Consider the following 25,785-nt stretch of genomic DNA (forward strand, 5'->3'; position numbering starts at 1 on the left):
CCCCAGCACTCCTGTACCATTAATGAACGCTTCCATGAGCCATGATGTAAGGCGCGGTATGACATCACTTACCACATTTCTTGTGAATATCCTTTGCTCGTTTACTTAGAGGCACAATCTCATGGCAGGAGAACATTTTAGCTTTATGGGTTTCATCTCTGCACTTCATGCATAGTGGCTGATTGCAGGTATTACAGAAATACATCATGTCACCCTCCTGGAACAAGAAGAAGAATAGCTGCATTATGCATATACTGTACACTACTCACAAAAAGTTAGGTATATTTAAATGGCTTTCGGGTGAAATGTCAGGATGACCCTACAATGCCCTGTAACCTTTTCAGGTGAACTTAATGCGACCTTCTCTAATCTTTTGGATGCTCATGTCCGACTCTTCATTGTTTCATGACTTTTTGCACAATTGCTGTTCTCTAACAAGGAGCTTAATGGCAAAATTCACAACAGGAGTTTGATTCATAAATCACCCATAAATGTTGTGGTTCAATTAGAATTGGTATTAAACCGTCCTCATCATACTGTTCACATTTTGACATCATGAGACCAACACAACACTTAACAATTTATCAGCAGTACAGCTCCATTGTGAGGCTTCAAGCAGGATGTTCTCAGACAGAAGAGACCACTGAGCTTAGAGTGTCACCAGCAGGTTGTACAGAGACACAGAGAGACTGGAAGAGTCACAGAAAGGCATTTGATACAGACGCTAGATTAGAAAAAAAAAATTGTACACTCGCATCATATATAGAATATCAAACGGATTTCACTTGTCCAACTTTACTGAACTGATTTTTTTTAATCGCTTGTGTGACTCCAGCCAAAGGCCACATCACACACTAATGACCGCTTCACTGTGATCAATGCCCTTCGGAACTGGATGATGAATGCCACACAACTCCAGGCACGTTTAAGGGAGGTGATAGGCACCAAGTATCATATCAGACCATCTGAAACCATTTACATCAGCAATGTGATCTGCGTGTTAGATGACCTGAAAGGGGACCTGATCACATCACCAGGCACAGGGGTCATCTACACTGGACAAGGACCAGTGGGACTCGCTGTTCACTGATGAAAGTTTATTCATGCTGAGCAGAAATGATGACCAACAATGATGTTGGATACGTCAGGGAGAGCGCTGTGTATCAGGACTGTGCAGGCTTAGTTTTTGGGGAAGCTGTGACCTGAGCATTTGTGTCATTAAGTTGTGAGGGTCAGTGTTATGAAATCATGGACATAATTTCAAAAATTGAAAGATGAATGATCAAAGTCCACAGCAGCACAGATCATTTCAGGCGTGCAGTATGATGACTTTGCAGGAGGCAGTGACCTTCTCTACTCTATTTAGTACAGACAAGAATACTTGTGACAGAGGAAAAGTAAAATTGCAAGGAGGGAAATGGAAGTAAATGCTGAGCCTAATTCCTGCCCCCATGAAGAGTTTCCAGAAGAGACATGAACCTGAATCACTATCTCACCGGCTTGGCACTCCTGTTTCATGGGAGCGAGTTGGAGGGCACCAAGCAGAAGGTGACACTTTTCCTATCCTGCAGGTCATTAGACGAGACACACACCAAATTAAGACTATTCAATTAAACATTGACTGACAGCCGAGCAGAGGAGTCACGTTGTGCTGTGATGGCAGTAGATGGGGACAGTATAGGACGCTGGCTGTCTTCTCTCCTGGCTGCTGACGGATCAGTGGACCCCCAACTGTTCACCGCCCCCAACTAGACCTACACGCCACAAGGTAAGCCACTCTGCAATGGTCATCATTGCAAAAAAGGGAATGAAGGAGAGGTGTAGCGCCACATCCCCTTCTACTTTTTCTCTGCATAGTGACTCTCACAACCAAGAAACTGCAGAATATTACAGCAGAACCCTAATACAGTGCTCAGTTGTCTTCACTCCTATGATTAGTGGTGGCCCCAAGAGTCAGTTTTCTAAGGATCATAAAGCGCTACCAATATGCCACCATTTAGGCGTTTTACGTGAATATTCGGATATTGATTAGTAAGTGGAACATTAACAATTAGAAGCATAACAACTGCCTGCTGCATCCAACAGGGCCCCAGCATCACTGTCTGGGTGCCCCTAAGCTCTGTGGTGTAACCCCTGCACCTAGTATAGTGTATATATCTAATATATAAAGCTGAGTGTATGTATGTGTGTATGTCCACTAAAGGAATTTGCACCGTTGCATTAACAATCACGAACTTTTGCACAGACGCCCCATGTGACTCAGGGAACGTCATAGACTATGTTTTTGACAGGAAAATTTAACCCTGCGCTTTACAGTTACTATCATTAAACTGAATATAGGCTACAAGCTATTAATAGCAACTGTCAGTGGTTGCTATAGGAACAAAATAAACTGTTAGTATAAGAAGCTTATGTGTGAGGTAATAAGATGTCGGTGAGGAGACGGATAGAGAGACAGAAAGAGACTGACGGGCAAAGAGACAGATGGGCAAAGAGACAGACGGGCAAAGAGACAGCCCTGGAAAGAGACAGCCAGGCAAAGAGAAAGCCCTGGAAAGAGACAGATGGGCAAAGAGACAGCCCTGGAAAGAAACAGATGGGGAAAGAGACAGCCAGGCAAAGATACAGCTGGGCAAAGAGACAGCCAGGCAAAGAGACAGCCGGGAAAAGAGACAGCCCTGGAAAGAGACAGCCGGGCAAAGAGACAGCCAGGCAAAGAGACAGCCCTGGAAAGAGACAGCTGGGGAAAGAGACAGACGGGGAAAGAGACAGACAGAGATATAGAGAGACAAACAGACACAGAGATGGAGACAGATAGACTGATACAAATACAGACAGAGAGATAGAAACAGACAGACAGAGACAGAGAGACAGACAGACAGCGACACACAGACAGACTGGGAGAGAGACAGAGAGACAGTTACTATCCTGGGCAACGCCGGGTACTACAGCTAATATATATATATATATATATATATATATATATATATACACACACACAAGCTGTAGTACCTGGCATTGCCCGGTATAGTAACTAAGTGTCTCTCTGTCTCTTTCCATGACTCTCCCTCTCTGTCTGTCTGCATGTCTCTCTCTGTCTGTCTCTCTCTGTCTGTCTCTCTATCTGTTTATCTCTGTCTCTCTTTCTGTCTCTCTGTCTGTCCGTCTCTCTCTGTGTCCGTCTCTCTCTGTGTCCGTCTCTCTTTGTGTCCATCTCTCCCTGTCTAAATATAGACATATATTATTGTTATTATTATTAATATGTAGTTGTTATTACACTATTTTTTCTGTAATATTGTGCTATATATTATGCTATATATTGTGCTGTATATTGTGCTGAATATTGTGCTGTATACTGACACCCAACATTTTTTCTTCACAGCTGGGACCAAAATGTTCCTGCACTTTGTGCTCCTGCTCCCCCTGGTGGTTGGTGAGAGAGATATTCTTACCTGCACGTCATGTGGTGAGTAGTATCTCAGTGAGTGAGGGGTCGGCTATACTTACTTCTTACAACTGTCCTGTATACCTTGTACTATATATAGTGACCATAAAAAGGTCACAGATGACTCAGCGCCTTTTTGTTTTTTAATAGAATTTATATTGATGATATATTAAATAAATAGCTGCCCCTCTAAGGGAACCTATTGAGGGCTGAGAATACAGATTATGGCAGGACTGACCCTCTGAACTAGAGCGGTACCACATTTACCACTTTCTCCAGTTCAGCCAAGCATCTTTAAACGGGTACCAGCTGGTCACACTACACAGGTCTACAGGACTAGTTATGGGGTCATCTGTTTTTAACTTTTTGGAGCTGCTGTCATGAACGTATGTGAACTCTTTAGCTGTCTCTTTGGGGGGACACTCTGAATGAATTGGGGGGAAGTGTTAGAGCCAATATAAGAAAATATTATTTTACTGAAATAGTTGTAGATGATTGGAACAAAATTCCAGCAGAGGTAGTAGAAAAATTAATATTAAAGGAAACCCGTCAGGAGGAATTTCTACCTTAAAAATGTATTAGTTGTATAGAAGCTCTCACGCTGAGTAAATTGATACCCTTGTAGAAATCTGCTTTGCCATTGCTGCGAAATCAAGCATTGAAGATATATGCAAATGAGTTGCAAGTGCTTCAGGGCGTGGCAAAGCACCTCTGCTCTCCGCCTCTCACCCCTTATTCCCCGCCCACAGTCTGCCTCCTGCATTTGATCGACAGGAAAGTCCAGTTCTAGATCTCGGCAAGAGGCACCAGCTAACCGCAGAAGGCAAATGCCTTATGGGGAATAAGATATGAGGGCTGGAGGATTAAGTGCTTCACTGTGCCCCAAAGCACTTGCAACTCATTTGCATATAAATTCAATGCCTTATTTTTCAGCAACGATCGGGCAGATTTCTGCACCAAAGGTAATCAATTTTCTCAGTGTGAGAGGGTCTTTATAGCCATGCCTTTAGTTTTAGGTAGAAGTTCCACCTGAAAGGTTCCCTTTAAGTGAATTGAAACATGCCTATAGTAATTTATATAGTTAGTTTCAAGTCACTAACAAAGGAGCAAGGTCTACGGGGTTGGAAATATTTTTAGTTTTTTACAAAAAAATGATATATATGTATATAATATATGCTGTATATATACACAAATTTTATATATATATATATATATATATATATATATATATACACATAGATAGATAAATATATATATAAATATATTATATATGCTTATATATATATTTATCTATCTATCTATATATATATATATATATATATATATATATATATATATGTATATATATAAAATTTGTGTATATATACAGCATATATTATTTGTATTATGTATATATACAGTACAGACCAAAGGTTTGGACACCTTCTCATCTCTAGAACAACTGTTAAGAGGAGACTTTTTGCAGCAGACCTTCATGGTAAAATAGCTGCTAGGAATCCACTGCTAAGGACAGGCAACAAGCAGAAGAGACTTGTTTGGGCTAAAGAACACAAGGAATGGACAATAGAACAGTGGAAATCTGTGGATCCAGCCACCGTGTCTTTGTAGAAAAGGTGAACGGATGGACTCTACATAGCTAGTTCCCACCGTGAAGCATGGAGGAGGAGGTGTGATGGTGTGGGGGTGCTTTGCTAGTGACACTGTTGGGGATTTATTCAAAATTGAAGGCATACTGAACCAGCATGGCTACCAGAGCATCTTGCACCGGCGTGCTATTCCATCCGGTTTGTGTTTAGTTGGACCATCATTTATTTTTCAACAGGGCAATGACCCCAAACACACCTCCAGGCTGTGTTAGGACTATTTGACTAAGAAGGAGAGTGATGGGATGCTACGCCAGATGACCTGGCCTCCACAGTCACCAGACCTGAACCCAATCGAGATGGTTTGGGGTGAGCTGGACCGCAGAGTGAAGGCAAAAGGGCCAACAAGTGCTAAGCATCTCTGGGAACTCCTTCAAGACTGTTGGAAAACCATTTCCAGTGACTACCTCTTGAAGCTCATCAAGAGAATGCCAAGATTGTGCAAAGCAGTAATCAAAGCAAAAGGTGGCTACTTTGAAGAACCTAGAATATTAGACATATTTTCAGTTGTTTCACACTTTTTTAAGCATTTCATTCCACATGTGTTAATTCATAGTCTTGATGCCTTCAATGTGAATCTACAATTTTTAGAGTCATGAAAATAAAGAAAACTCTTTGAATGAGAAGATGTGTCCAAACTTTTGGTCTGTACTGTGTGCATATATATATATATATATATATATAAGTAAAGATTCCCAAATACAAAAGATAGCTGTCGGCCATATGACACCACCATACACAGAAGTGCTCGGCTACTGAAATAACCTGTCTGGAGAGAATCTGGAGGCTCAGATACACATTACACTATCGGATAATCCTACTATTATTGTCACGTTGGTCTGACTTTGGTCTAAAATGTATGGGGACCTTAACTAATTTAATATCAAGACTTAAACTAGTTGAATTGTTAACGAAAGCTAAAATATGAAAAAAATGTTTATAAAATATTTAATACACTCTATGAGGACTGGTGAAAAAAATGACGGTCTAAGGCTACTTTCACACATCTGGTTTGAGCACTGCGGCTCAATCCGGCTGTAAAACCTATGCAACGGATGCGGCGAAAACACCGCATCCTTTGCATAAGTTTTTACATGCGGCCCGTCCGTTTTTTTCAGGTTGCGGCACGATACTGAGCATGCACAGTGGAAGAAATCGCATGCGGTGGCCGGATACGGCTTTTGCCGTATCCGGCATCCATAGGCATGTATTGAAAAATGTGCCGCAGCGGCCGGATGCGGCGCGATGCGTTTTTTTTTGCCAGAGCAACAAAAATGTGCCAGGGAATGTTCCATCCGGCCGCCGCATCGGCTAAATCTGCCGCATGCGGCAAAAACCGGACGTAACGCAAACCCATGCGGCACAATGCGGCGCCAATGCAAGTCAATGCTGGAAAAAACGAAACCGGCAGCAAAAAAAAACCGGTTTCGTTTTTTCAGCAGAGCGCCGGATTGTGCCGCACTGCTACAACCGGATGTGTGAAAGTAGCCTAAAAGTATAGAGGGTGACAGTGATCACACAATGTGGGTGCAGTTCCAATGGAACCAATATATTATAGGTTACAAATTGTTAAAAATGCAATATTGTCCACAAAATATATTAGACATCTTTGGTTTGACGCACGACGCGGCTAAGTTCCGATGACTCCTGTCTTGGGTGTATCCGAAAGCTGACCGCATTCACCTAATATGGAGAATATCGATAATTACTGAGATGTTGGAATAAGGGTACTTTCACACTTGTGTTGGACGGCTTCCGTTGCTATCCGCAGCCTTGAGGAATTACGGTAACCGTTGCAGGAAACCGTTATATTCCTCATAGACTTCTATTAGCTACAGATAACAACGGATGGTCTTGCGTTGCATCCGCCCCGCGGCGCATCAGTTATTTTGACGCTGACCGTCAGTGACCGTCGGGCGGATGGAACGCTGCATGTAGCGTTTTTCTGCACTTGGCGGAGTGTCAAAAAAACACAACCTGCAGGATTCCGTCGGCGTCCGTTGTTTTTATAATGGACGTCTATGGTGGCGGATTCCGTTAGAATCCGTCATTTTGACGGATTCCGTTAACGCATCCGTCTTTACACAACTGCGCATGCCCAGATGTGTAAAGTCAAGGAAAAAAAAACCTATAACGGATTGCGTTATTTTGTACTATCCGTAGCATCCGTTGTGCCACTATATGCAACGCATCTGTTGCATGCGTCACACAACGCAACGCTACGGATCCCGTCCAACGCAAGTGTGAAACTAGCCTAAGTAAAAGATTTCAAATTTCACTTGATTTGGAACCCAGGTTTATTTTAGGCATTTTTTTTTATAAATTTACTAAGAACATGGGATAAGTTAACACTAGGCCAACTTTTAAATTTTGCTAGAAAAAAAAAGTGCTACATTTTTTGGGAAAGTAATAAAAACAAAATAAGAAAAAGTTCCCTGGGATAAATCAGTGTATTCAAAAAATAAAGGAAATTAGGATGACATGTTAGACCATATGTTTTTTTTCATTTCTGCTGTTGATTTTCTGTTTCTATAGGAGGAACCCGTCTTAAATAGATACACAAGTTTATTATAGGTACAGTTTGGGCTGGCCATACTCCACAAACCATAATCTGCACTAGCTATCAGATGTCACAGATTCCAGCTATGATTTAGGCAAATTTGATGTAAATTATGGTAAATCTGTTGGGCTACATTTGGCCTACCCCTACCCATAAAGCCAAGGCAGCCTTTTTTTTTTTTTTTAAATGTGGTTAAAGCACCGTAAAGTTCGGAGTCTTGGTCCCTAATTCTTCAAGCAGTTTTCACCAGTTTTTTTGGAGGAAAACTGATAAAAACATTGTAATGTTTTTGTGCAATGCAACGTTGTGCTTAAATTTTGAAACTTTTGTCATTTTTACTCCAGTCCTGGTCAGCTCTGACAACAATTTTAAAACTGCTTTGGTGTGTGCCAAAATTTGCTAATTTTTATGTATAGGCCTTGATAAATTATCCATATGTCTGTCACATACCACTGTGGTGGTTAAGGATTTCCCCGAAATGCAAATGACCCCCTATCCATGGAATATGTGATAGTTGCTGATAACTTGGGATCTGACTGCTTTAACCCCCAAGAACCCTGAAAATGACCTTTGGAGCATCATCTTAAATAGCGCAAAGGTGAGCAAGTGCAGCCTCCACTTTATTCATTGTCTATGGGATTGATGACGAAAGCCAAATACTATACTAGGCAGTCTCAAAGACAATGAATGGAGTGGAGGCTTGAGCATGCACACCTCTGCTCCATTCAAGAACAGGTTTTGAAGCACCTTTTTTTAGGTTCCAGAACTCCAATTTCGGGCTCCTTGGAAGTCCAGCGGTCGGATCCTCAGTGATCAGCAAGATATGAAGTCCAGGGGCATAGTTATAAGAGTGCTGAACATGCAGTTACACCTTGGCCCAGACGAAAGACAGAAGACACTAGTACTATAAATGTCAGATGACAGGTGGGGGCCCTTTCTATAGACTGAGCAAAGGACTCCAGGGCTTACTCTGTAGTACACCTGTGTATGACCTTGCCTAATGAGCGATCCTGCCTTACCTACACCGGTACAGGGTGCAGTGGTGCAATATGGATTTAGTCTGAATAAAGAAAGGCTATACAGTGTGTCCGCCCATATCCTGTCCACAGCAATTAACTTGAGAACGGCGGCAGCTATTGGCATAGAAGTGGTGTCTAGGTATAGTAAAGTAGCCATGCGCTACGCAATGAAACCACCTATAGTGCCACCTGGTGGAAAACAATGGAGTTAGAATTTTTATCTCGAAAACGGAACGAGATAGAGAAAAAAAGTGAATTACAAAGTTGTAGGGCATCATCAATTCAATACGAATCGACACCTTGCATACAGAAATGCTATGATTAGAGCGTGTAAAACTCACAAGGCTGCGGACGTGAAGCAATACCTCATGGAGACCTTCCTACAAGTCATTGGGTATGGTGGCTGCGTGGAGTGGCCTCCACGCTTACCTGACCTGACCCCATTGGACTTCTTTCTGTGAGGTCACATCAAACAGCAGGTGTATGCGACCCCTCCTCCAACATTGCAGGACCTACGACGACGTATCACAGATGCTTGTGCAAACGTGTCACCTACCATATTGCACAATGTGCAGCAAGATACAGTATGCTGTCCAGAGTCCAGATGTGCATTGCAGCTGACGGGGGCCACTTTGAGCATCAAAGTTAAATGAGCACCATATGCATGACCAGCATTCAATATTTTGTGGGGGGGTCATGGGTATCATATCATAGCATTTCTGTATGCAAGGTGTCGATTCGTATTGAATTGATGATGCCCTACAACTTTGTAATTCACTTTTTTTCTCTATCTCGTTCCGTTTTCGAGATAAAAAATGCTAACTCTGTTGTTTTCCACCATGTGGCGCTATAAGTGGTTTCATTGCGTAGCGCATGGCTACTTTACTATACCTAGACACCACTTCTATATCTATAGCTGCCGCCGTTCTCAAGTTAATGGCGGTGGACAGGATATGGGTGGACACACTGTAGAATGACGTGAACATGGATTACCACCTGCAATATCTGTCTCTTCTGTATTTGATTAGAAAACTGTTCAATTTCCAAGAAGAAAGAGAACATCATGAACCTGCTGGCGTGCTGGAATGACGACGTTGAACCCCCTGTGCCGGACCCCATTATGGTGCCTTATATACACGGCTACAGGAGCTGCAAGGAGATCAAGCTCTTTGAACCAAATGCAACAGGTAACTCTGTGGATGTGATTACAATGACGGTATCATGGTCATATCTTGTGTTACAGGTTCTCAGGTATCGCCTCCTAACCAGTGCAAGGTGCCTGCTAGAATTACACTCAGCAGATATCATCATGGGCTTATTTAAAGGGCTACTAAATCCAGTCTATGGTATCTCTATGTGCTTTGCAGAATCTAATCTAATGTTTGCTGGTATCAGTCATTTCAGCCTGAGTGGAGTCCAACCGTAGAGCTGTTCGATTATCGGTTGTCCCCATGACCATTACCCACATATCTCCTGGGCTGAGAATATCCAGATACATACTGTATGTGTGAATTTAATATTACTAATTAAAATGAAATCTAAGTTGCTTTTGCTCTGGCAGATGGGATATATACTCTAATGACTACTGTTGGGGAAAACTACCAAACCTTCTGTGACATGACCACCAGAGGGGGCGGCTGGACCTTGGTGGCTAGTGTCCATGAGAATGACGTGTATGGAAGGTGTACTGTGGGGGATCGCTGGTCCAGCCAACAAGGTAATCGCCCAGAAAGTCCTCAAGGAGATGGCAACTGGGCAAACTATGCCACTTTCGGTTCCCCTGGAGGTGCCACCAGTGATGACTACAAGGTAAAAAATGTAAATTATAGACTAAAACTGGGCAACGTGTATTTGGGGAACAGGGTCTGATTCCAAATGAGAATGTTCTGTCCCTGAATGTGTTAGATACAACATTTGGCCCATTATCAAAACATGAATTCACAACTTGATCTACATGTAGAGGACCATTCCAAGAGCTGTCGAAATGGGCCAGTGATGGCTGTCTATCTATCTAATATATCTACTAAATTGAAAAAATTAAGCAGCACTCCAATTTGTTCACGCATAAAGGTGAAGGCCTCTGTATTAGCCCATGTGGCAACGTTTCAGTTCCACAACAGAACCTTTTCCAAGGCTTGAAAAAGGTTATGTTGTGGAACTGAAACAATGCCACATGAGCTACTAAAGAGTCCTCCACCTTTTTGCGTGAACAAATTGGAGTGCTGCTTAATTTTTTCCATTTATTAGATTGGACCTATGGCTACGTGTCTATTTATCGGCATACATATGCATACTTATTGTGTCATTTGGCAAGCTTGATCTCCTAACTGGTTTTAGTGATGCCCCATGGCCAGGCTCAAAGGTGTCACTCAGTGTGAGCTACTCAGCTGATTTACTCTCATCCTCAAGCACAGGTTTTTTATAACCTGTCAGTTGATAAGAACATAGGTTTTTGGGCCGTAATTCACTGGTGGAATAGAATTGCTCTCTAGACATTACATAGAGGCATCAATGGGGCTACAACTGATTTGCTTTTAGCTGACCCTGTCAATAGGATCAATCACCCAAATTGGACATATGGGCATGTAGGTCCTTGAAATGTAAACCAATTGACACCTTTATATCTTTTATCTGTTGCTGCATTCCTGAGTAGTTAATGTTTTCATTCATATGCAAAAGTGGAATTAAGTGCTCTGGGTGTGACAGAGAACTAATAAAGTACCTTTTAATTAATAGCACTTGGAATAAAAATAAGTTTAAAAATTGGACGGGTTAAAGAAAATTGTTCCTGTGCTGAGATTATCTCATATATGTGTCCCTGCTACAGTTAGGTCCAGAAATATTTGGACAGTGACACAATTTTCGCGAGTTGGGCTCTGCATGCCACCACTTTGGATTTGAAATGAAACCTCTACAACAGAATTCAAGTGCAGATTGTAACGTTTAATTTGAAGGTTTGAACAAAAATATCTGATAGAAATTGTAGGAATTGTACACATTTCTTTACAAACACTCCACATTTTAGGAGGTCAAAAGTAATTGGACAAATAAACCAAACCCAAACAAAATATTTTTATTTTCAATATTTTGTTGCGAATCCTTTGGAGGCAATCACTGCCTTAAGTCTGGAACCCATGGACATCACCAAACGCTGGGTTTCCTCCTTCTTAATGCTTTGCCAGGCCTTTACAGCCGCAGCCTTCAGGTCTTGCTTGTTTCTGGGTCTTTCCATCTTAAGTCTGGATTTGAGCAAGTGAAATGCATGCTTAATTGGGTTACGATCTGGTGATTGACTTGGCCATTGCAGAATGTTCCACTTTTTTGCACTCATGAACTCCTGGGTAGCTTTGGCTGTATGCTTGGGGTCATTGTCCACCTGTACTATGAAGCGCCGTCCGATCAACTTTGCGGCATTTGGCTGAATCTGGGCTGAAAGTATATCCCGGTACACTTCAGAATTCATCCATCTACTCTTGTCTGCTGTTATGTCATCAATAAACACAAGTGACCCAGTGCCATTGAAAGCCATGCATGCCCATGCCATCACGTTGCCTCCACCATGTTTTACAGAGGATGTGGTGTGCCTTGGATCATGTGCCGTTCCCTTTCTTCTTCAAACTTTTTTCTTCCCATCATTCTGGTACAGGTTGATCTTTGTCTCATCTGTCCATAGAATACTTTTCCAGAACTGAGCTGGCTTCATGAGGTGTTTTTCAGCAAATTTAACTCTGGCCTGTCTATTTTTGGAATTGATGAATGGTTTGCATCTAGATGTGAACCCTTTGTATTTACTTTCATGGAGTCTTCTCTTTACAGTTGACTTAGAGACAGATACACCTACTTCACTGAGAGTGTTCTGGACTTCAGTTGATGTTGTGAACGGGTTCTTCTTCACCAAATAAAGTATGCGGAGATCATCCACCACTGTTGTCATCCGTGGACGCCCAGGCCTTTTTGAGTTCCCAAGCTCACCAGTCAATTCCTTTTTTCTCAGAATGTACCCGACTGTTGATTTTGCTACTCCAAGCATGTCTGCTATCTCTCTGATGGATTTTTTCTTTTTTTTCAGCCTCAGGATGTTCTGCTTCACCTCAATTGAGAGTTCCTTAGACCGCATGTTGTCTGGTCACAGCAACAGCTTCCAAATGCAAAAACACACACCAGACCTTTTAACTACTTCATTGATTACAGGTTAATGAGGGAGACGCCTTCAGAGTTAATTGCAGCCCTTAGAGTCCCTTGTCCAATTACTTTTGGTCCCTTGAAAAAGAGGAGGCTATGCATTACAGAGCTATGATTCCTAAACCCTTTCTCCGATTTGGATGTGAAAACTCTCATATTGCAGCTGGGAGTGTGCACTTTCAGCCCATATTATATATATAATTGTATTTCTGAACATGTTTTTGTAAACAGCTAAAATAACAAAACTTGTGTCACTGTCCAAATATTTCTGGACCTAACTGTATGTACTGTGTAATGAAGGGGCAAACATATCATTGATCATTGGTGCACATATGGGCAAAAGGGGTAAAGGTGCCCCTTACCTTCTCCACAGCATGTGGAATTGTGCAATATTATGAGACATTGAATTGCAAAGGGCCCATAAACTGTTCTTGCATAGGGGCTCTTTCCTGTCTGTGTCTGCCAGCGGTGTAATGGCCATGTCTGACCATGCTGGAAAATGATCTGATTATACCACAGCTCATGTGCAGGGGGAGGACGTAAAACAAAGTATGCAGACAGGACAGCATGGGATCGCAGCTGCTGCTTTCTGTGAGGTAAAACATTTCCCTGCCTGTTTTTAAACAGGTTTTATCTCACAGAAAGAATCAGCTGTGATCCCATGCTGTACTCATTGTATACTCTTTTTTTACATCCCCTGCCTAGGAGATGAGGTATGATCAAACCATGTCCCTGTATGGTCAGACACGGCCATTACACAGTACCCAGCAGACACACATATATAAGATTATCTCAGCACAGGAACATTGTTTTTAAAACACATCCAATTGTGGAAATCATTATTATTCCAAGATCTATTGATTAAAATGTACTTTGTTTGTCAGAAAATACCTTTAAGGAACTGCTGTCTCCCAAGGCTGTTTTCCCGCTCAGCACCAGCATCGTTAGCTTGATTGATAGATGTCAAATTTCCTTACTGGCATCTAAAGTCCCAAAGACATTGTATCACGATTCCTCCGCTAAGTGCGTATAGGACTCTATGAGTGACTGTTTGCTGTAATTATGGAACCAGGGTGTGCTGAGCTGTCATTTTGGTGAGTGACTGCTCCGTCATCCAATCTGGTACTGGGGCGACTGAGCTGTCACTCACCAAACTGACAGCTCAGCATGCCCTGATTCCATAATTACAGCAAACAGTCACTGATTACGTCCTAGACGCTCTGAGCGGAGGACTCATGATGCACTGAGCTATCATTAAAGCTAAACAGGCTGGTGCTGGGTGGGAGGCAGAGCATTGCAAAGTGCTCCGTCACTCCCAGTGCAATTAACAAATCAATTACATGGAAATTAAAGGGGTTGTCCTCTACTTTTACACTGATGGTCTATCCTTAGGATAGGTCATTAATGTCTGATTGGCTGGGGTCCGACGCCTGGCATCCCCGACCATCAGCTATTCACGGTCCCAGCGGCGGCAGCAGGTGGCCGGAAACTCTCAGTTCTGGAGCTGCTCCGTCTTCTGATAGCTACGGTGGCCGGGTGCTGCACATCCACCTCCCATTTACATCAATAGGAGGCGGTTGTGCAGTACCCGACCGCGGCCACTATCAAAAGACAGAGCAGCTCCAAAACTGAGCAGTTCCAGCTACCTGCTGCTGCCGCCGGAATCGAAAACAGCTGATCGGCGGAAGTGTTGAATGTCAGACCTTGGCCATGACCTATCCCAAGTATATGCCATCAATGTAAAAGTAGTGGACAATCCCTTTAAAACAATGATTCCTCAGGAATGCAGCAACAGATAAAAGATATAAAGGTGTCAAGAGATTTATATTTCAAAGACTTCGTTAAAAAAAACCCATAAATGCATTTTCTTGGTGCTGCTCTTTCAGTTTCTAACCTTATTGTATGTTAGTTTAAAAAAATTCAGTAAATGCATTGTACGTTATCTTATTAAGAATGCTGGATATCATGACATAAGCGCCGAGGACCTGGCTATTTGGCACGTCCCCAATGACACGCCATTGTCCCGATGGAGAGATTCAGCTCTTCTGAGATACCACACTGAGACGGGCTTCCTTCCCGGAGAAGGTGGAAACCTCTTCCAGTTGTACAAGGTAATGTGGACACCATTGTAGGACAATTTTTAATGGTAGGAGTCAAATCTGATTATCACTCATGATTGTATAAAGTGGTATAGACTATCATATACTCGATGGGTGACCTTTTCTGTATTCTGTAATCATTCCTGCTTATAATCGTGTTCATACTTAATACTTCTGATTAGAAATACCCAGTGAAGTACAACGCTGGAAGCTGCCTAACTAATAACGGCCCCGATGTTCCTGTTCTATATGACTTTGGAAGTGCCGTGACCACATCTAACTACTACTCACCATCTGGAAGATGTAAGAAAAAATTAATTTACATGAAGCAATACTTTGCTTGACTTTTCTTGTTCTTGAGTTATAGGGGAATTATCATCAGAAATTGACCTCGAGAGACAGACAGGGAAAGAGACAGACAGGGAAAGAGGCAGACTGGGAAAGAGACAGACTGGGAAAGAGGCAGACTGGGAAAGAGGCAGACTGGGAAAGAGGCGGACTGGGAAAGAGGCAGACTGGGAAGAGGCAGACTGGGAAAGAGGCAGACAGGGAAAGAGACAGACAGGGAAAGAGACAGACAGGGAAAGAGACAGACAGGGAAAGAGACAGACAGGGAAAGAGACAGACAGGGAAAGAGACAGACAAGGAAAGAGACAGACAAGGAAAGAGACAGACAAGGAAAGAGACAGACAAGGAAAGAGGCAGACAGGGAAAGAGGCAGACAGGGAAAGAGGCAGACAGGGAAAGAGGCAGACAGGGAAAGAGGCAGACAGGGAAAGAGACAGACAGGGAAAGAGACAGACAGGGAAAGAGACAGACAGGGAAAGAGACAGACAAGGAAAGAGACAGACAAGGAAAGAGACAGACAAGGAAAGAGACAGACAAGGAAAGAGGCAGACAGGGAAAGAGGCAGACAGGGAAAGAGGCAGACAGGGAAAGAGGCAGACAGGGAAAGAGGCAGACAGGGAAAGAGACGGAGAGGGAAAGAGACGGAGAGGGAAAGAGACAGAGAGGGAAAGAGACGGAGAGGGAAAGAGACAGACAAGGAAAGAGACAGACAAGGAAAGAGACAGACAAAGAAAGAGACAGACAGACATACAGAGATAGACATACACACCGACAGACAGAGACAAACAGACAGACACAGACAGATAGAGACAGACAGACACACAGAGACAGACAGAGAGAGCGAGACAGACATACAGACAGACACAGACAGATAGACAGACAGAGATAGACCAAGAAAGAGACAGACAGAGACAAATACATACAGACAGACAAAAAAATACAGAGACAGACAGGGAAAGGGCCAGACAGAGACCGACAGATAGACAGACAGAGACAGACAAGCAAAGAAACAGACAGAAAGAGACAGACAGAGACTGGGAGAGCGACAGAGAGACAGTTACTATCCTGGGCAATGCTGGGTGCTACAGCTAGTATACAATATATTCCAAAACTCGAGCACAAGAGAACAGCTTCTGTGAAGACACTGAACCAGCAGGGAGTGCGCTAAAATTTAATGTTCTGCAAATGAAGAAATAATGGGAAAATTTAAGAATTTCAACTTCTGTGAAGATGAAGATGTAGTTTGATAATGAAGCTGATTACTGTTACTCCGAAATATTTGACTCATTGGGCTTATGACTTTGCTTATAATGGCAAATGTTAGGAAAAAGAAGGATCTGTTATGTTAGATTTTAACATAACCAATTTTATTTTTCCCATTGGGAATAAGCTGCTGCCACTGTCATCTGGCAAAGGCCTATCCACCCCATTTATTTGTATCCTAAACATAATGGGGGCTGTCCAGTTCATGCTGCTTGTGCCATTGTACCCGTATGTTTTGCTCTTGCAAACCTTTCATGTGTATAGATATGGGATATGCTCATCGGAGCGCTCTCCTTAATCATCTTTCCTTTCTAACAGCTGAATTTGTCCCGGGTTTTATCCAGTTTCGAGTATTTAACAATGAAAAGGCAGCACTGGCTTTATGTCCAGGAATGAAGGTGACCGGGTGTAACCCAGAACACGTACGTATTCTCCCCAATAAAATGAAGGTCTATGGTTTGTATTGTTGTCTGTAATAAGAAAGAACTTAAAAACTTTCCCATAAAGATGAAGACAGAGGACTCAATTCACCATTTGCAATTTTTTTTAGTCATTTCTTCCTTTTTGTTTTGTCTCGTAGTATTCTTTGACTTTCATGGTTCATAAATTTTGTGCAAAAGCAAAATTGCTCATTTTTTATTATCTTTAATCTTTGCAGCAGCTTAAGTTGCATGTTAGATTAAAATAACAAAATGTGTGCAAAAATTTGGGACATGCATAAAATTTATCATATATAGTACATTTGCATGAAAAATATGTGACTGTTTAAAAAGTCACAATTTATGAATTGGCCAAAAACATTTGGTATCCCCAAACCAAGGCCACGGTGACAAACAAAAAAATAAAATGGTGAACATGTAAAATAGACTTAAAAAAGATGCAAATAAAAGAAGATGCTAATGAAAAATTGGTAAACAAACATCGAAATCTAGGCATAAATGCACTAATGAATTGGTCCCATTGTCTTCGGTAGGGTTGATAAGGCTTTTACGAGGACCCTACTATGTGGTGATGATGGAAAGCAAAAACAGACACATTTGAGTCTAAAGATGTGTGGCTGCACGCACAAAAATAAGACCTACCCCGAAAATAAGCCCTAGAAGGATTTTGGGGGTGCTTTGAAGTATGCTTAAAATATAAGCCCTACTCCAAAAATAAGCCCTAGATGTGGTTCCATAAGGAAGTGTCCAAGCTGCTAAAAGTTAATACAGCAGGACTCTTCATAAAAAAGCACATATGCCCAAAAGAAAGCAGACACCTCCCCACTCCCCCCGCAAAAAAAAGAAAAAAAGAAAAGAAAGAAATCGTACTTACCAGACCCCAAACAATTAAAGTTGGCAAGTACTGATGGTGAATGGGCTCTCACACGGAGATCTGTGTCGATGTCAGGTGCCTCACCATTACATTGCATTGCACTGCAGCTCTTACAAACTCTGCGCGAGTGATACTGCTTCCAGTCACCAGGGGGAGCCATCCGCTGTAGAATGTAGGGGGACCTGATAGCAACACAGATCTGTATGTGAGAGCCCATTCACTTGCCAGCTCTAATTATTTGGGGTCTGGTAACTGCTATTCTTTTAGGGGGTATCTGCTTTCTTTTGGGGGTAAACTTAGCAGTACATAGAGAATAATAAATTTAAGCAGGTAATTTAACCCTTTGTAAATATGGACTACTATAGGACTGGATCTGCACCATGAGAATAGCAGATCAGATAAGAAAATGTCCATCTGAGCCAGTAATAGGAGTAACACAAAATGCAAATGTTGATGTTCCAGAATGTGATGACATGATTATATATGAATAAATATTGATTTTCTGTTTAAGAATAAATGTGGATTGTTGTTCATGGGAAAATATAAGACATCCCCTGAAAATAAGCCCTAGAGCATCTTTCTAAGCAAAAAATAATATAAGACCCTGTCTTATTTTCGGGGAAACACGGGTATATGTTTCAAGGCTCAGGCTTAGGGGTACTTTGCACGCTGCGACATCGCTAGCCGATGCTTGCGATGCCGAGCGCGATAGCACCCGCCCCCGTCGCACATGCGATATCTTGTGATAGCTGCCGTAGCGAACATTATCGCTACGGCAGCGTCACACGCACTTACCTGCCCTGCGACGTCGCTCTGGCCGGCGACCCGCCTCCTTCCTAAGGGGGCAGGTCATGCGGCGTCACAGCGACGTCACATGGCAGGCGGCCAATAGAAGCGGAGGGGCGGAGATGAGCGGGTCGTAAACATCCCGCCCACCTCCTTCCTTCCGCATTGGCGGTGGAGGCAGGTAAGGAGATGTTCCTTGCTCCTGCGGCTTCACACACAGCGATGTGTGCTGCCACAGGAACGAGGAACAACATCGTATCTCCTATTGGTGCGACATTATGAAAATGTCCGACGCTACACAGATTTACGACGCTTTTGCGATCGTTTATCGCCGCATCTAGGCTTTACACGTTGTGACGTTGTTACTGGTGCCTAATGTGCGTCACTTTCGATTTGACCCCGACGATATCGCAGTAACAATGTCGCAGCGTGCAAAGTACCCCTTACAGTGTGGCTCTGTATATGCAGGTGTGCATTGTAAATGTGCTCCGTATGTCATTGCATTACTTATAACTCATCCTTGTATTTGCAGCACTGCATTGGAGGAGGGGGGTACTTCCCAGAAGCAAGCCCCAAACAGTGTGGAGATTTTCCTTCCTACGACTGGGACGGATATGGAGCAGGGAGTGGATCCAGTTGCAGCAAGGAAATCACAGAATCTGCTGTTCTCCTCTTCTACCGCTAACAGCTGCCTGTACTCTTCTCTTTAGGTCTGTACTGATTATATGGATACATGGTACAGAATAAAGATTTAGATTAGACAAAGCAGCAGATGTCTCCTGATCATTGTGGGAGATGAGAGCTGATGGGAAGATTGCAGCCTTGTGAGAGGATGAGACTGGACACAGCTCAAAATCCTGTTTAAGAAGAGGGCTGGGTATATGTGTGCTGCCCCCGTGAAAGCAGCCGAGCTGCTCGGATCTGGGTTCACTGTGGCTCGAGGGTCTCCAGACCCAGGGTCGTGCGGCAACTCAAATGAAAGGGAGGTATTTACAGGGGAGTTGATGTATAGTTCGTGATGCCACCCGTGGTGTACAGTAATTTGGGAGTACCGCCGCTGCCGTTGGGAGTACCTGGGGTGATGAAGTGGGGCAGCAAGGTGTCGTAGCCCTCCACAGGTCGGGGGGAATGCCCCGGGACTCGGTATGAGGTGCCGTGGGATGCAAGGGTCACTCTTGTACTCACTCAGTTCATAAGCAGACGCTGACAATTCTCTGGGTACCACTGCCGCTGAGGGGAGCTCGTCCGGGTCCTGTCCCCTATAGTGTTGCCTGGTGATCCGTGACCTGCCTCCTGGCACTAAGTTTAACTTCAACATGGTGTCCCAGTAGTATGGAATTTGCCAGGCCCCGCTCCCTACTATGGCTAAGTGTGGGAGTTGCTCACAAGGCTCACGCTTGGGATTTTTTGGACCGTTTTGGATTGGAAAGTCCTATCCCCCTCGCTGCGCTAATGCCCCGATTCTGGAGCAGTTGGGAACAGATCATAAAGGCTCCGTTCTCCTCAGGTGAATTGTTGAGTTGCCTGAAGCTACTCCTCGACCTAGGGTCCGTGTACCCCGTCTTGCCTTCGGTCCCAGACCGGTGATAGTGGTAGGCTGCCGGCTGTCCTCCTCGACAGGTCCGGGCACCTTGCCACAATCCCCTGCGACCGGGGGTCCGACTCCTCTAGGCCCAGACCACCGTCTGCAACCTAGATAGCTTCTCCGGGAGCCACGGCTCCCGATTTCCTCTCTCTCCTCTCTCTGACTCTCTCTCTACACTACATTCCTCACCTCCCCTTCCTGACTCCACATGTGTGTGACTCTATTCCACTCAAGCTGTCCACTGGTGTGCCTGGTGGGTGTGGTGCAGTGTGTATCTAGGATTTGATTTGCTGTTGGAGGCAACACCATTAAGATAGGGGCCCAGAACCAAGAGAGAGGTGGAATACTGCACTAAAAGGCAGCTTGTGCAGTACCCTGTGATGACCTGATAGTCCAGGGACGTCACATATGTAACCCACGTAACATGCTGTGACTGTCTTTTCCCAAAGTAAACGCCATCCCTGACAAGACAATATTGGCCGCATAATCTAAACCAATTCTGATCAGATTCTCAAGTCACTGCTGACTAATGTAGTGCCCACAGTGCTAGCCTCAGAGCAGTGCCCACAGTGCTAGCCTCAGAGCAGTGCCCACAGTGCTAGCCTCAGAGCAGTGCCCACAGTGCTAGCCTCAGAGCAGTGCCCACAGTGCTAGCCTCAGAGCAGTGCCCACAGTGCTAGCCTCAGAGCAGTGCCCATAGTGCTAGCCTCAGAGCAGTGCCCACAGTGCTAGCCTCAGAGCAGTGCCCACAGTGCTAGCCTCAGAGCAGTGCCCACAGTGCTAGCCTCAGAGCAGTGCCCACAGTGCTAGCCCCAAAGCAGTGCCCACAGTGCTAGCCCCAGAGCAGAGCCCACAGTGCTAGCCTCAGAGCAGAGCCCACAGTGCTAGCCTCAGAGCAGAGCCCACAGTGCTAGCCCCAGAGCAGAGCCCACAGTGCTAGCCCCAGAGCAGAGCCCACAGTGCTAGCCCCAGAGCAGTGCTCAAAGTGCTAGTCTCAGCAGTTCTCATAATGATAGCTTCAGAGCAGTACCCACAGTGCTAGCCTGTGAATAGTGCTCCTAATGATAGCCTCAGAGCAGTACTCATAGTGCTAGCCTGGGAAGATCGCTCATAATGATATCCTCAGAGCAGGGCCCATAGGGCTGACCTGAGAATAGTGCTCATAGTGATAGCCTCAGAGCAATGCCGCTTATGCCAGCCTTAGAGTGGCACCCATAGTGCTAGCATAAGGTCTGTACCCATAGAGGTAGCCTCAGAGTACAGTCATGGCCAAAAGTTTTGAGAATGCTACAAAAATTAATTTTTACAAAGTCTACTGCTTAAGTTTTTCTAATGGCAATTTGCATATACTCCAGAATGTCATAAAGAGTGATCAGCTTAACAGCAATTACTTGCAAAGTCAATATTGGCTAAGAAAATGAACTTCAACCCCCAAAACACATTTTAACATCATTGCATTCCTGCCTTAAAAGGAGCAGCTAACATTGTTTTAGTGATTGTTCCATTAACACAGGTGTGGGTGTTGATGAGGACAGGGCTGGCGATCAATCAGTCATGATTAAGTAAGAATTACACCACTGGACACTTTAAAAGGAGGCTGGTGCTTGGTATCATTGTTTCTCTTCAGTTAACCATGGTTCTCTCTAAAGAAACACGTGCAGCCATCATTGCTCTGCACAAAAATGGCCTAACAGGGAAGAGTATCGCAGCTACAAAGATTGCACCTCAGTCAACAATCTATTGCATCATCAAGAACTTCAAGGAGAGAGCTTCCATTGTTCCCAAAAAGGCTCCAGGGCGCCCAAGAAGGACCAGCAAACGCCAGGACCGTATCTTAAAACTGTTTCAGCTGTGGGATGGGACTACCAGCAGTGCCGAGCTAGCTCAGCAATGGCAGCAGGCTGGTGTGAGTGCTTCTGCACACACTGTGAGGCAAAGACTGCTTGAGCAAGGCCTGGTTTCAAGGAGGGCAGTAAAGAAGCCACTTCTCTCCAGAAAAAACATCAGGGACCGACTGATATTCTGCAAAAGGTGCAGGGAGTGGACTGCTGATGACTGTTTACTGAACATTGTTTCAGCTCAGGTTTTTGTGTTTTTTGTATGTTTTCTTGCTTGGTTGCAAGTTGGGGGCGCAGCCCTCCTAGTACTGAGACTGAACAGCTGATTGCGTCTCACTTTGCTGTGTATTTTATCTGGGACACAGCTAACCACTTGCCACCATCCATATTGGAGTTCTGACATGACACAAGTCAGGTATTGATAATGTTTTTAACTTCAGTAGGTTAGGGACTGTCTCAGATGGGTACACCGTGACGAGGTGAGACAGCTTTTTACCTTTTTGCAAAAATGTATACACTAAGTACCCTGTTATTAAGCACTTGCAATTTATTTATTTATATTCAGGGTATTTTTCATACAATTTTTCTCCTTGGTTTTTTCTAGTCTTAAGGCTGCAATTCACATGCTTAATGTTGCATGTTTACTGAACATTGTTTCAGCTCAGGTTTTTGTGTTTTTTGTATGTTTTCTTGCTTGGTTGCAAGTTGGGGGCGCAGCCCTCCTAGTACTGAGACTGAACAGCTGATTGCGTCTCACTTTGCTGTGTATTTTATCTGGGACACAGCTAACCACTTGCCACCATCCATATTGGAGTTCTGACATGACACAAGTCAGGTATTGATAATGTTTTTAACTTCAGTAGGTTAGGGACTGTCTCAGATGGGTACACCGTGACGAGGTGAGACAGCTTTTTACCTTTTTGCAAAAATGTATACACTAAGTACCCTGTTATTAAGCACTTGCAATTTATTTATTTATATTCAGGGTATTTTTCATACAATTTTTCTCCTTGGTTTTTTCTAGTCTTAAGGCTGCAATTCACATGCTTAATGTTGCATGTTTACTGAACATTGTTTCAGCTCAGGTTTTTGTGTTTTTTGTATGTTTTCTTGCTTGGTTGCAAGTTGGGGGCGCAGCCCTCCTAGTACTGAGACTGAACAGCTGATTGCGTCTCACTTTGCTGTGTATTTTATCTGGGACACAGCTAACCACTTGCCACCATCCATATTGGAGTTCTGACATGACACAAGTCAGGTATTGATAATGTTTTTAACTTCAGTAGGTTAGGGACTGTCTCAGATGGGTACACCGTGACGAGGTGAGACAGCTTTTTACCTTTTTGCAAAAATGTATACACTAAGTACCCTGTTATTAAGCACTTGCAATTTATTTATTTATATTCAGGGTATTTTTCATACAATTTTTCTCCTTGGTTTTTTCTAGTCTTAAGGCTGCAATTCACATGCTTAATGTTGCATGTTTACTGAACATTGTTTCAGCTCAGGTTTTTGTGTTTTTTGTATGTTTTCTTGCTTGGTTGCAAGTTGGGGGCGCAGCCCTCCTAGTACTGAGACTGAACAGCTGATTGCGTCTCACTTTGCTGTGTATTTTATCTGGGACACAGCTAACCACTTGCCACCATCCATATTGGAGTTCTGACATGACACAAGTCAGGTATTGATAATGTTTTTAACTTCAGTAGGTTAGGGACTGTCTCAGATGGGTACACCGTGACGAGGTGAGACAGCTTTTTACCTTTTTGCAAAAATGTATACACTAAGTACCCTGTTATTAAGCACTTGCAATTTATTTATTTATATTCAGGGTATTTTTCATACAATTTTTCTCCTTGGTTTTTTCTAGTCTTAAGGCTGCAATTCACATGCTTAATGTTGCATGTTTACTGAACATTGTTTCAGCTCAGGTTTTTGTGTTTTTTGTATGTTTTCTTGCTTGGTTGCAAGTTGGGGGCGCAGCCCTCCTAGTACTGAGACTGAACAGCTGATTGCGTCTCACTTTGCTGTGTATTTTATCTGGGACACAGCTAACCACTTGCCACCATCCATATTGGAGTTCTGACATGACACAAGTCAGGTATTGATAATGTTTTTAACTTCAGTAGGTTAGGGACTGTCTCAGATGGGTACACCGTGACGAGGTGAGACAGCTTTTTACCTTTTTGCAAAAATGTATACACTAAGTACCCTGTTATTAAGCACTTGCAATTTATTTATTTATATTCAGGGTATTTTTCATACAATTTTTCTCCTTGGTTTTTTCTAGTCTTAAGGCTGCAATTCACATGCTTAATGTTGCATGTTTACTGAACATTGTTTCAGCTCAGGTTTTTGTGTTTTTTGTATGTTTTCTTGCTTGGTTGCAAGTTGGGGGCGCAGCCCTCCTAGTACTGAGACTGAACAGCTGATTGCGTCTCACTTTGCTGTGTATTTTATCTGGGACACAGCTAACCACTTGCCACCATCCATATTGGAGTTCTGACATGACACAAGTCAGGTATTGATAATGTTTTTAACTTCAGTAGGTTAGGGACTGTCTCAGATGGGTACACCGTGACGAGGTGAGACAGCTTTTTACCTTTTTGCAAAAATGTATACACTAAGTACCCTGTTATTAAGCACTTGCAATTTATTTATTTATATTCAGGGTATTTTTCATACAATTTTTCTCCTTGGTTTTTTCTAGTCTTAAGGCTGCAATTCACATGCTTAATGTTGCATGTTTACTGAACATTGTTTCAGCTCAGGTTTTTGTGTTTTTTGTATGTTTTCTTGCTTGGTTGCAAGTTGGGGGCGCAGCCCTCCTAGTACTGAGACTGAACAGCTGATTGCGTCTCACTTTGCTGTGTATTTTATCTGGGACACAGCTAACCACTTGCCACCATCCATATTGGAGTTCTGACATGACACAAGTCAGGTATTGATAATGTTTTTAACTTCAGTAGGTTAGGGACTGTCTCAGATGGGTACACCGTGACGAGGTGAGACAGCTTTTTACCTTTTTGCAAAAATGTATACACTAAGTACCCTGTTATTAAGCACTTGCAATTTATTTATTTATATTCAGGGTATTTTTCATACAATTTTTCTCCTTGGTTTTTTCTAGTCTTAAGGCTGCAATTCACATGCTTAATGTTGCATGTTTACTGAACATTGTTTCAGCTCAGGTTTTTGTGTTTTTTGTATGTTTTCTTGCTTGGTTGCAAGTTGGGGGCGCAGCCCTCCTAGTACTGAGACTGAACAGCTGATTGCGTCTCACTTTGCTGTGTATTTTATCTGGGACACAGCTAACCACTTGCCACCATCCATATTGGAGTTCTGACATGACACAAGTCAGGTATTGATAATGTTTTTAACTTCAGTAGGTTAGGGACTGTCTCAGATGGGTACACCGTGACGAGGTGAGACAGCTTTTTACCTTTTTGCAAAAATGTATACACTAAGTACCCTGTTATTAAGCACTTGCAATTTATTTATTTATATTCAGGGTATTTTTCATACAATTTTTCTCCTTGGTTTTTTCTAGTCTTAAGGCTGCAATTCACATGCTTAATGTTGCATGTTTACTGAACATTGTTTCAGCTCAGGTTTTTGTGTTTTTTGTATGTTTTCTTGCTTGGTTGCAAGTTGGGGGCGCAGCCCTCCTAGTACTGAGACTGAACAGCTGATTGCGTCTCACTTTGCT

The 25,785-nt window shown here is 43.2% G+C and overlaps 2 protein-coding genes across 2 annotated transcripts in view; one reads left to right on the plus strand and one right to left on the minus strand.

Moving 5' to 3' along the window:
* LOC142256854 (intelectin-1-like) overlaps positions 1-19,357 on the plus strand; it is a 70,895-nt gene extending 51,538 nt beyond the window's left edge. The window contains exons 2-8 of the mRNA XM_075328789.1: positions 3,383-3,466; positions 9,696-9,854; positions 10,229-10,476; positions 14,802-14,960; positions 15,131-15,251; positions 16,878-16,981; positions 19,192-19,357. Of these exons, the coding sequence (XP_075184904.1) occupies positions 3,394-3,466; positions 9,696-9,854; positions 10,229-10,476; positions 14,802-14,960; positions 15,131-15,251; positions 16,878-16,981; positions 19,192-19,344 (1,017 nt within the window). The 5' untranslated portion in view covers positions 3,383-3,393 and the 3' untranslated portion in view covers positions 19,345-19,357. The remainder of the gene's footprint in view (positions 1-3,382; positions 3,467-9,695; positions 9,855-10,228; positions 10,477-14,801; positions 14,961-15,130; positions 15,252-16,877; positions 16,982-19,191) is intronic.
* RNF207 (ring finger protein 207) overlaps positions 1-25,785 on the minus strand; it is a 159,585-nt gene that overhangs the window by 69,214 nt on the left and 64,586 nt on the right. Inside the window, exon 6 of the mRNA XM_075328790.1 lies at positions 73-217. Within this exon, the coding sequence (XP_075184905.1) occupies positions 73-217 (145 nt within the window). The remainder of the gene's footprint in view (positions 1-72; positions 218-25,785) is intronic.

The sequence above is a fragment of the Anomaloglossus baeobatrachus genome, chromosome 11 (genome assembly GCF_048569485.1).
Source record: "Anomaloglossus baeobatrachus isolate aAnoBae1 chromosome 11, aAnoBae1.hap1, whole genome shotgun sequence".
In the NCBI taxonomy this organism is placed as follows: domain Eukaryota; kingdom Metazoa; phylum Chordata; class Amphibia; order Anura; family Aromobatidae; genus Anomaloglossus; species Anomaloglossus baeobatrachus.